Here is a 13,013-nt window from a genome sequence, read left to right on the forward strand (position 1 = left end):
TGTTTTAATTTATCTTTTTTTTTTTTTAATTTATCTTTATTGTTGAAAGTATTACAGATGTACCCTTCCCGCTCCCATTGATCCCCTCCACCTGGCATCCGCACAATTGTCTGTGTCCATAGGTCATGCATATATGTGTATAAGTTCTTTGATTCATCTCCCCCACCCAATCCTCGCCCCCAGCTTTCCCTCTGAAATTCATCCGACTGCTCCATGGTTCTATATCTTTGTATCTATTTTGTTCATTATGTTCCACGTGTGAGTGAGATCATGTGATACCTGTCTTTCTCTGACTGGGTTATTTCACTTAGCATAATACCCTCCAGGTCCATCAATGCTGTCCCAAAGGGTAAAAGATCCTTCTTTTTCACAGATGCATAGTATTCCACGATATAAATGTACCACAGCTTTTTTATCCACTCATCTACTGATGGGCACTTGGGCTGTTTCCAGATCTTAGCTATTGTAAATTGTGCTGCTACGAACATAGGGATGCACAAGTTCTTTGTTATTGGTGCTTCAGGTTTCTTAGGATATGTTCCTACAAGTGGGATCATTGGGTCAAATGGCAGTTCAATTTTTAATTTTTTGAGGAAACTCAAGATTGTTTTGCATACTGGCTGTACCAGTCTGCATTCCCACCAGCAATGTACTAAGGTTCCCTTTTCTCCACTTCCTTACCAACACTTGTCCTTTGCTGATTTTGTTGATGGTAGCCATTCTGACAGATGTGAGAGGATATCTCATTGTCATTTTAATCATCATCTCCCTGATGATTAGTGACTTTGAGAATTTTTTCATATGTCTTTTCGCCATCTGTATTTCTGCTTTGGAGAAGTGTCTATTTAGGTCCTTTGCCCATTTTTTAAATTGGATTGTTTGTCTTCCTTTTTGTTAAGTTGTATGAGTTCCTTATATACTTTGGAAATTGACCCTTTATCAGATGTGTCATTGGCAAATATGTTCTCCCATACAATTGGCTCCCTTTTTGTTTTGTTAATGGTTTCTTTTACTGTGAAGAAGCTTTTTACTTTCCTATAATCCCACTTGTTTATTTTCTCCTTTGTTCCCCTTGCCTTAGGAGATGTATTGGAAAACATATTGCTACGGGAGACGTCTGAGATGTTGGTACTTACGTTTACTCCTAGGATTTTTATGGTTTTATCTTGAGTTTATTCTTGTATATACTGTGAGTTGGTAATCTAGCTTCATTTTTCTGCATGTACCTGTCCAATTTTCCCAACAACATTCATTGAAGAGACTGTCTTTACTCCATTGTATGCTCTTACCTCCTTTGTGAAATATTAATTGAGAGTAAAGGCTTAGTTTGATTTCTGGGTTTGCTGTTCTGTTCCATCGACCTATATGCTTGTTCTTGTGCCAGTACCAGGCTGTTTTGATTACAGTGGCTTTGTACTATAACTTGATATTGGGTATTGTGATCCCTCCAACTTTGTTCTTCTTTCTCAAGATTGCAGTGGCTATTCAGGGTCTTTTTTGATTCCTTATAAATTTTTGGAGTGTTTGTTCTAGATCTGTGAAATATGCTATTGGTATTTTAATAAGGATTGCATTGAGTTTATTGATTGCTTTGGGTAGTATGGACATTATAATAATGTTAATTCTTTTAATCCAAGAACACGGCATATTCTTCCAGTTGTTTATATCTTCCTCTGTCTCCTTTTTCAACATCCTATAGTTTTCCAGATACAGGCCTTTACCTCCTTGGTTAGGTTTATTCCTCAGTATCTTAATTTTTTTGTTGCCATGGTAAATGGAATTGATTTTTTTAGTTTCCCTTTCTGTGAGTTCACTATTGGTGTATAAAAATGCTGTGGATTTCTGGGTGTTAATTTTGTATCTTGCTACATTCTGCAATTCATTTATTAAATCTAGTAGTTTTTTGGTGGAGTCTTTAGGATTTTCTATGTACAATATCATGTCATCTGCAAATAATGACGGTTTTACTTCCTCCTTTCCAATTTGAATGCCTTTTATAGTTTCTTCTTGTCTGACTGCTGTGGCAAGGGCTTCCACGACTATGTTGAGTAAGAGTGGCGAAAGTGGACATCCCTATCTTGTTCCTGCTCTTAGAGGAAATGGTTTTAGTATTTGCCATTGAGTATGATGTTGGCTGTAGGTTTGGCCTTTATTATGTTGAGTCATGATCCCTCTATTCCCACTTTGCTGAGAGTTTTTATAAAAAGGGGTATTGGGAGGAGATTCCAAGATGTCAGCTTATTGAGTAGAAGCTGCACTGACATTCTCCTAAAACCAAACTAGAATTACAACTGAAATGTAGCAAAACCATCATGAATAATCAACTGCAACTGAAGATAAGCTGGGGAACACCCTCAAAATCCAGGACTTAAAGTGGAGAGCACATACACACTGGTAGGAAGTGTAGAGGTGTGAGAGGGCTGGCTTGACTCCCACAGGCAGCAGCTGAAGGTCTGGAGGGATATCTCAGCTGTGGGAGGTTCACACTGATAACTCTCAGGTCTAAACCGCAAGCTGGACTCCCTATCCCAGAGCACAAGAAATGAGAGAGGTGCCCACATAACATCTGACTGTGAAAAGCGGCAGCATTTCTGTCTGCCAGGAAGAGACAGCTGGAAATGCAGGCACACCCTTAAAAGGCCAGTGCACAAAGTTTCATGTGCAGCCACTCACCTTGGGCTCCAATGGAGGGAGGGCAGAGTGGACTAGAGCTTTGTGAGGAGAATCTGGGGATGCTGGCTGGGGGAATAGATCTCAGAGGGCAGCCATCTGGGTCCCATTAGTGAGTCATTCTCCCATACTGCAGAGGACATCTATCTCAGTCAGACATTACTGTTTCAGCAGCTGTTGCCTAGGTGAGGGGAAGCAGTTGCCCCACCCTGCTGGAAAACCTCTTGCTCTATACTGTGGAGTTTCTACAGCCTGAAGCTCATTAAGAGACTGAATAACAGCCTCTGGGTGCTTTGAATCTTTACCTGATTTCTTTCTGGATCCAGAGATTGGGAAAGCAGACCTTCGTGCACATCTTGGTCCTGTCCAAACACAAAGGCCCCAGCAGAAGGAACCACAAGCTGTGAAGTGCAGAATACTTCAAACAGGGTACTCAATGCCAGTCGCAAACAGTGTCTGTCATTGGCCTGCACCAGAGACCATCCAAAAAGACTGGGAGTCCTAGAAGATCTACCTAATACATAGAAGCAGATCCAAACAGGCAGCCAAAATGGAGAGACAAAAACCAAGCCCCAAATGAAAGAACAAAAGAATTCTCCAAAAGAAGAAATAAGTGAAATGGAGATAAGCAACCTTTCATATATAGAGTTCAGAATACTGATCATAAGTATGCTCAACAGCATGAGAAAATAAATGGAAACTGTGAAGGAAATTAAGAATGACATAGTAGAAATTAAAAACAAACAAACATTAGAAGGAATAAACAGCAGACTAGGGGAAGCTGAGGATGGGATCAGCAAATTAGAAGACACAGTTGAAGAAACAACTTAGAGAACCAAGAAGGAAAAAAACAACAAAAAATAGGAGGACAGTTTAAGGGAGCTGTGGGACATGAAATGAAACGATATTCACATCATAGGAATGCCAGAAGATGTAGGAAGTAGGAAAGGGTTAAAGAACCTGGTTGAAGAAATAATGGCAGAAAACTTCCCTAACCTGGTCAAGGAAAAAATCGCACAAGTACAGGAGGCACAGAGTGTCCCAAGCAAGAACCTAAAGAGGCCCACACCCAGACACATCATAATTAAAATGCCAAAAATTCAAGACAAAGAATCTTAAAGGCAGCATGAGTAAAGCAATCTGTTACCTACAAAGGAGCCCCTTATAAGGCTGTCAGCTGATTTCTCATCAGAAACTCTACAGGCCAGAAGGGAATGGCATGAAGTATTCAAGGCAATGCAATGCAAGGATCTGAAACCAAGACTACTCTATCCATCAAGGCTATCATTCAAAATAGATGGTGAACTAAAGAGCTTCCCTGACAACAAAAAAAAAGGCTAAAGGAGTTTATCACCACCCAATCAGCATTGCAAGAAATGTTAAAGTTATTGCTGTAATAAGAAGTTGAATGACAGAGGATGAGAAACACAGACATAAAGAAATAAAATGGCAATACATAAGTACCTATCAATAATAACCTTAAATGTGAATGGACTAAACGCAATAATGAAAGGTCATAGGTTAGCTGGGTGGGTAAGAAAACAAGGCCCAAATATATGCTGTCTACAAGAGACCTACCTCAGAACAAAAGACTCACACAGGCTGAAAACAAACAAAAAAACTACATCTGGAGGACTTTAAAGGAGAGCTCGACAGCAATACAGTTATAGTAGGGGACTTTAACACCCACTGGCTTTACTAGATAGATCTTCCAGACAAAAAATCAACAAGGAAACAGTGACTCTAAATGACACACTAGATTAGATGGATTTTATTGACATTTACAGAACATTTCACCCCAAAGCTGCAGAATATGCATTCTCCTCAAGTGCACATGGAAGATTCTCAATGATAGACCACATGTTAGGACACAAAACAAGACTCTACAAGTTCAAGAAGATTGAAAGTACATTAAGCAATTTCTCACACATTTACACTATGGAATACTAATCAGCTGTGCAAACAAAGGGGTTCTTGCCCTTTGATACAGCATTTTGGGACCTGGAGAGTATTATGCTAAGCAAAATAACCCAGTCAGAGAAAGACAAGTATCACATAATCTTACTCATATGTGGAATATAATGAACAAAATAAAACCATGAACAAAATAGATTGAGAGACATAGAAGCATGGAATAGACTCACGAATCTCAGAAGGAAGTTGGGGTGGGTGAATGGGTATGGAGAGGTTAACATAAGAACTTATAGGCACATATGTATAATCCGTGGACACAGACAATAGTGTGGTGAAGGACTGGAGGGAGGGGTGCAGAATGGATGGGATCAATGGGGGGAAAAGAAGAACATTTTTAATACTTTCAACAATAAAGATACATTTTTAAAAAATGAATTGAATTTTGTCGAATTCTTTTTCTGCATCTGTTGATATGATCATGTGATTCTTGTCTTTCAATTTGTTTATGTGATGTATCATGTTTATTGATTTGTGAATACTTTACCATTCCTTGCATCCCTGGAATAAATGCCACTTGGTCATGGGGTATGATCTTTTTAATATATTGCTGGATCTGATTTACTAATATTTTGTTGAGGATTTAGCCTCTACCTTCATCAAGGATATTGACCTGTAATTCTCTTTCTTTGTAGTGTCTTTATCTGGTTTTGTAATTAGGCTAATGCTGGCCTCGTAAAAAGAGCTTAGAAGTGTCCTTCCTCTTGGATTTTTTGGAAGTTTGAGGATAGGTGTTAGTTTTTCTTTGACTGTTTGGTAAAGCTCCCCTGTGAAGCTGTCCAGACCAGAGCTTTTGTGTGCTGGGAGTTTTTGATTACTGCTTCAACTTCATCAGTAGTTATAAGCCTATTTAGGTTTTCTGACTCTTCCTGATTGAGTTTTGGAAGGTTGTACTTTTCTAGGAATTTGTCCATTTCATCCAGGTTGTCCAGCTTGGTGATGTACAGTTGTTCATAGTATTTTCTTACAATCCTTTGTATTTTCATTGGGTCAGTTTTTACTTTACGTCTTTTGTTTCTGATTTTGTTTATTTGGGTCCCCTCTCTTTGTTTCTTGAGGAGTCTGGCTAAAGGTTCATCAATCTTGTTTATCTTTTCAAAGAACCAGCTCTTTGTTTCATTGATCTTTTGTAGTGTTTTTTTAAGTCTCTACATCATTTATTTCTGCTCTGATCATTACTATTTCTTTTCTTCTACTTATGCTGGGCTTTTCTTGTTTTCTTTCTAAGTCTTTAAGTTTTAGGTTTAGATAGTTTATTAGAAGTTTTTCTTGTTTTTTGAGGTAGGCCTGTAGTGCTATGAACTTCCCTCTCAGGACTGCTTTCATTGTGTCCCATAGATTTTGGGTTGTTGTATGTTCATTTTCATTTTTTTCCAGGAAATTTTTTATTTCTTCCTTGATCTCTTTGATAACCCATTCATTGTTTAATTACATGCTATTTAGCCTCCATGTGTTTGAATGTTTTTATTGTACTTGACTTATAATTTCATGCCATTGTGATCCAAGAAGATGATTGATATGATTTCAATCTTCTTGAACTTGTAAAGACATGTTTTATGTCCTATCATGTGGTCTGTCTTTGAGAATGTCTCTTGCACACTTGAGAAGGATGTATATTCTATAACTTTGGGGTAAAATATTCTGTAAATATCAATTAAATCTATCTGATCTAGTGTGTCCTTTAGGATCGCTGTGCCCTTTTTGATTTTTTGGCTAGAACATCTATCCAGTGATGTCAATGGGGTGTTGAAGTCTCCTACTCTGATTCTATTGCTGTCAATCTCTCTCTTAAATTTTTCCAGAAGTTTTTTTATATATTTGGGTGACCCTATGTTGGATGCATATATGTTTACCAGGGTTTTCTTCTCTTGTTGGATCGACCTGTTTAGTACTATGTAGTAACCTTCATTGTCTCTTGTTATGGTCTTCATTTTGAAGTCTATTTTGTCAGATATGAGTATTGCTACCCTAGCTTCTCTTTTTTAAATTTCCATTTACATGGATAAATTCTTTTCATCCCTTCACTTTATGCCTGTGTGAGTCCTTTGTTCTAAGGTGGGTCTCTTGTAGACAGCATATATATGGATGATGTCTTCTTATCTATTCAGCTACCCTGTGTCTTTTTATTGGAGCATTTAAGCCATGTACATTTAAGGTTCTTATTGATAGGTACTTATTTATCACCATTCTTTCTTTATGTCTGTGTTCCTCTCTTTCTCTATATTTCTTGTTCTTGTTCTTGTTCTTGTTCTTGTTCTTGTTCTTGTTCTTGTTCTTGTTCTTGTTCTTGTTCTTCCTCCTCCTCCTCCTCCTCCTCCTCCTCCTCCTCCTTCTCCTCCTCTTCTTCTTCTTCTCCTTCTCCTTCTCCTTCTCCTTCTCGCTCTCGCTCTCGCTCCAGGCCCTTTAGCATTTCTTGTAGTGGTTGTTTGGCCATAATAAACTCCTTTAGTCTTTTTTTTTTTTGTCTGTGAAGCTCTTTATTTCACCTTCAATTTTGAATGATACCCTTGCTGGATAGGGTAGTATTGAATTCAGTCCCTTATTTTTCTTTACTTTGAAAATTTCATGCCACTACCTTCTGGCCTGAAGTGTTTCAGTTGAAAAATCAGCTGTCAGCCTAATGGTAGCTCCCTTGTTGGTAATTTTCTGTTTTTCTCTTGCTGCCTTTTTGATTCTTTCTTCATCGTTAATGTTTGCCATTTTAATTATGATGTGTCTAGGTGTGGGTCTTTTGGGGTTGATTTTGATTGGAACTCTGTGTTTCTTGAAATTGAGTTACTTTTTCCCTCACCTGATTAGGGATATTTTCTGTCATCATTTCTTCAAACAAGTTCTCAAATCTTTGCTTAGATTCTTCTCCTTCTGTACCCCTATGATGCGGATGTTGTTACATTTCGTGTTTCCCAACTGTCTTCCTCATTTTTAACTTTTTTTCTAAATGTTGCTTCAATTGGGTGTTTTTTTCTGCCCTGCTTCTTTTTTAAAATATATCTTTAATGATTTCAGAAAGAGGAAGGGAGAGGCAGAGATAAAGAAATATCAATGATGAGAGTCATTGATCAGTTACCTCCTGCACGTCCCCCATTGGGGATCAAGCCCACAACCTGGGCATGTGCCCTGACCAGGAATCAAACCACAATCTCCTGGATCATAGGTCGATGCTCAACCACTGAGCCACACCGACCAGGCTCTACCTTGTCTTCTAAATTGCTGATTCAGTCCTCAGCTTTTTCTAATCTACTATTGATTCCTTCCAGTGTATTCTTCAGGTATGCCATTTTTCATTCCCAATTGATTTTTATTCAACGATATGAAGTGCTCATTAAGTTGATTGTAATTCTCACTAAGTTGTTTGAGCATCCTTATAATAACTACTTTGAACTGTATATCTGATAAATTGATTGCTCCCATTTTATCTAGTTCTTTTTCTGGCGATTTCTCCTTTCCTTTCATTTGAGTATTCTTTGTCTCCCCATTTTATTGTGCCGGTTGCTTGGGGGTACCAGGTCAAAGCTGCAGGGCTTGAACAGGGACTTGTTTCTGGTAGTTCTGGGGCACTGGGTCAGTCAGCCACGTCCTGATTGCAGGCCTGTATGCCTGGAAGGCATTTGGTCACAATGGGAGGGCCAGGTGCCCTATGTCAAGGCTGTAGGCCAGGTAGGCAAGTAGGCAGGCAGGCAGGCCACCTGTGTGGCACTGTCAAGGAGGTAGCCAGGTAGGCAGGGTGGCTCCACTGGCAGGGAGTTATGCAGGTCGACTGTGTGTGCCGGGTCACTGAGGCGGTGCCTTTGTCTTGGGGCACTAGTCCAGGCACCCCAAGTTACGGAGTCAGGTGGGTGCTGGTTGTGCTGGATCTTCACACTCAGGGCCTAAGTGCCTGTCCATGGCCTAGGGACTCTGGGTGGGGCTGCTCCCCACAGCCTCCCCCCCCAAAGAGGACCCAGAGGATCCTCCAAAATGGCCTGCTCTCCACTCTCAATCAGTGAGAAGCGCCCTGCTAAGCAGTGCAGCAGTGGTGGCAGCACCTCTGCCATGAGCTCCTGAACCCCTGGGGTGCTCCCACACAGATGCCCCCCACACTCACACCCACATGCACATTCCCTCACACACACTCATGCACTCACAATATCAGACTCCATCAGGTCCTGTCCACCACCATCTTGGAACTCTCCTAATTTATCTTTATTGCTGAAAGTATTACATATGTCCTCTTGTCCCCCCACTGATCCCCTCCACACTGCACCCCTTCCCTCCAGGCCTTCACTAGACTATTGTCTGTGCCCATGTATTATGTATATATGCATGTAAGTTCTTAGGTTATTATCTACCCCCCTCACCCCCACCCCTGCCTTCCCTCTGAGATTCCACAGTCTGTTCCATGCTTCTATGTCTCTGGATCTATTTTGTTCATCAGTTTATTTTGTTCATTAGATTCCACATATGAGTAAGATCATGGAATACTTGTCTTTCTCTGACTGGCTTATTTCTCTTAGCATAATTCTTTCCAGTTCCCACCATGCTTTCTCAAAGAGTAAGAGATCCTTCTTTTTTACAGTTGCATGTATTCCATAGTATAAATGTCTGAGAAGATGCTCGATATGATTTCTATCTTCTTGAACTTGTAGAGTCTTGTTTTGTGTCCTAACATGTGGTCTGTCTTTGAGAATGTCCCATATGCACTTGAGGAGAATGTATATTTTGCAGGTTTAGGGTGAAATGTTCTGTAAATGTCAATTAAGTCAATCCGATCTAGTGTGTAATTTAGAATCATTATTTCCTTGTTGATCGTCTGGAAGATCTATCCAGTAAAATCAGTGGTGTGTTAAAGTTTCCTACTATATCTGTTAAACCTAGATTTCCATTAAAAAAAGAATGTTGAGGGAGTTTTCATGGAAGAGGTTTCTCATAGAGGAGATCTTGCTGATAATGGACTGAATTTCAGAGAGTACAGTGGAAGGAATGGAGAAATTGGGGAGATATGGAAAAAGAAGGCAAAATAAGGAATTTACAGAGCCTTATGGAGATTAGGGTACTAAAATTGCACATACCTGAGGGTTGGGGTTCTTTGGTTACTGTTAAAAAAACAGGAATAAAGAGCACAATAAGGTTGGTCCTACTGGATTCAAGGTTGGCAAGGCTATTAGTGTTTCTGGATACAGAGGAGTGTATTTCTCAGGCCAATATGAACCTGTTGTTTTTTTCATTGAGTTGTATCTTCATTCTACTATCTTGCAGTAGCTCTTTTAAGAACACAAAATGAACAAATTTAGATTTTTTTTCTTATCCTTAATGGGTATGAATTTAGATAACATTTTGTAAGTATCACTTGGGATGTAATTTAACATATTATATTTGTCCCTTTTAGAATGGACAACAAATTGCAGGAGAAAAAGCTTTGGAATATTTAGCTCAATATTCAGAAGACCCAGAACAAATCTTTATAGCTTTAAAGTAAGTAATCCGTATCCTGTGGATGGGAAAGGATTTCCTCTGTTAATCTTACTCTTGGTCTATAAATTTTGCTGAAATAGTGCCGATGGGGTCAGTGCCTACTATACAGCTGTTTTGTATTTAAAATTTTTTCCAGCTTGATTGAGATATAAACAAATAACAATGTGTAAGTTTAAGGTGTTCAACCTTATAATTTGATACATGTGTATATTGCGAAATAGTAAGCACAGTAAAGTTAGTTAACACATCTTCTTACAAAATTCCAATTTTTTGGGTGTGTGGTGAGAACATTTAAGATTTACTCTCTTGGCAACTTTCAAATATATCATACAGTATTGTTAACTATAGTCACCATGCTGTACATTAGCTCCCCAGAACTTATTCATCTTCTAAGTGGAAGTTTGTACCCTTTGACCAACATCTCTGCATTTTCTTCCTCAGCCCCTTGCAACTACCAGTATACTCAGTTTCTATTTATTTGGTGTGTTTTTTTAAGATCCCTTATGTAAGTGAGATAATACAGTATTTCTCTTTCTCTGTCTGACTTATTTTACTTAGCACAATGCCCTCAAGGCCCATCCATATTGTTTTAAAAGCAGTATTTCCTTCTTTTATATGGCTGAATAATGTTCCATTGTGAAATGTGTGTCTCTGTGTGTGCATACCACATTTTCTTTATCTATTCATCTAGACACTTAGATTGTTTTCATATCTTGACTATTGTGAATAATGCTGCAGTGAACATGGGAGTGCATATATCTCTGAGGTAGTGATTTTCTGTCGTTCAGATAAATACTCAGAAGTTGGATTGCTGGATCACATGGTAGTTATGTTTTTAATTTTTGAGGAGCCTCCTTAACTGTTTTCCATAGTGGCTATACCAATTTATAATCCCACTAACAGTATACAAGGATTCCATTTTCTCTACATCCCCACAAACACTTATCTCTTTGTCTCTTTGGTGATAGCCAGTCTAACAGGTATGAGGTGGCATCTCACTGTGATTTTGATTTGCATTTCCCTGATTACTAGTGATGAGCATCTTTTCACATACCTGTTGGTTATCTGTATGTCTTCTTTGGAAAAATGTCTGTTCAGGTCCTTTGCCCATTTTTAAATCAGATTCATTGGGTTTTTCGTTTTGGTATTGAGTCATATGAGTTTGGTATTGAGTTCATATGAGTCATATATTTTGGTTATTAACTCCTTATCAGATATATGGTTTGAAAATATTTTTCCCATCTGTAGGTTGCTGTTTCATTTTGTTGATAGTTTGTTTTTTTCTTTTTTGCTGTGCAGAATCTTTTTATTTTGATGTAGTCCTACTTATTTACTTTTGCTTTTATTGTTTATGCTTTGGGGTGTCATATCCAAAAAAATTGTAATGGAGCTCTTTCCCTATATTTTCTTCTAGGAATTTTGTGTTTCAGATCTTATATTTAAGTCTTTAATTCATTTCAAGTTAATTTTTTGTGAGTAATATAAGATATGAGGTTCAGTTTTATTCTTTTGCATGTGAATACCCAGTTTTCCCAACACCATTTATTGAAAAGCCTCTCTTTCCTCTATAGAGTACTCTTGGCTCCCTTGTCCAATATTAGTTGATTGTACATACATGGGCTTTTTTCTAGGCTCCCTATTTTATTACATTGTTCTATATGACTATTTTTATGCCAGTACCATACTATTTTGATTACTATAGCTTTGTAGTATAATTTGAAGTCAGGATGCATGAGCCCTTCAGATTTACTCTTTCTCAAGATTGCTTTGGATGTTCGGGGTCTTTTGTGGTTTCATACGAATTTTAGGATTTGTTTTCTATTTCTGTAAAAAATAAAACAAAACAAAAAAACACCATTGGAAATTTGATAGGGATGTTAAAATTAAAAAAAAAAAAAAAAGATATCAGTTGAACCTGATTTTTTCCCCTTCTCTTGTTTTATGATGGAAAATTGTTTATCAAAAGGGAACTTTTACATACAATAGTGAGGCAGAGGAAAGTGAGGATGGAACATGATAATGATGTGACTGAGAATATGCCAGTGGGAAAAATTGGAAACCAGAAAGGTTCTATAATGGTTCTCCTGTTGGTTAACTCTACTTGAGGACACACTTCCAAAAGGAAATGGAATCACAGAAATAAAAGTATCAGAAGGAGTCTTGAGATGCTTGCATGCCTTCAGTCATATCTGAAATCATTCAGGATAGATGGTATTTTAAAACTATTTTTAGGGTTTGAAACTTTACAGACTGACCTTATTTTGTTGGTTTGTCATTATGCTGCCAGATACCTTCAAAGAATAGTCATGCTAGTTTATGTGGAACCCAATGGCCAATTCCAGGTTCCTTTATAGGAAGAAAAGTGTAAAGGCTTGTATACCATACTTAATGTTCTAGAAGGTGATTTGGGGTAATGATATAAACTGTGGAACTATTTAAGAATTTGTCATAAGCATCACTTTTGCTTTTAAATTATTTTATTTAAATTACTCTTCCAAAATTACAAATCGGTATGTTTTCGTTACAACTGGTAAAACAATACAAAGATCTATAAATGAAAAAGAAATAGTCTCCTTCTTACCCTCTCTTTTCTAACTTCTGCCTCCTGGGGTAATCAAGGTTAATAACTTGGTATATATTCTTTCACATGTTTGTTCCTAAATACCACTTTTTATATTATTTTATCATACAGATGTTTGTTTCGTCTTCTTGTTCCAAAAGTTTCTGAAATGCCAGAATCTGAAAACAAGTAAGTTATTTCAACAGAAATTATGTATTCACCATTAGAAAAATTATAGTAGCTTTCAATATAAACCTTATATTGAAAGAAGTATAGTACAGTGGTTAAGATCAATATAGGCTCTGGGGCCAGTCTTCCTGGCTTTATATCCTGGCTCTGCCACTTAATAGATGTATGACCT

At 38.0% G+C, this 13,013-nt stretch overlaps 1 protein-coding gene across 1 annotated transcript in view; it reads left to right on the plus strand.

Moving 5' to 3' along the window:
- TEX11 (testis expressed 11) overlaps positions 1–13,013 on the plus strand; it is a gene marked incomplete at both ends in the record, with an annotated part of 365,391 nt that overhangs the window by 283,953 nt on the left and 68,425 nt on the right. Inside the window, 2 exons of the mRNA XM_081125501.1 lie at positions 10,007–10,092; positions 12,785–12,841. Of these exons, the coding sequence (XP_080981627.1) occupies positions 10,007–10,092; positions 12,785–12,841 (143 nt within the window). The remainder of the gene's footprint in view (positions 1–10,006; positions 10,093–12,784; positions 12,842–13,013) is intronic.

Source organism: Miniopterus schreibersii, assembly GCF_964146895.1.
Source record: "Miniopterus schreibersii genome assembly, chromosome: X".
In the NCBI taxonomy this organism is placed as follows: domain Eukaryota; kingdom Metazoa; phylum Chordata; class Mammalia; order Chiroptera; family Miniopteridae; genus Miniopterus; species Miniopterus schreibersii.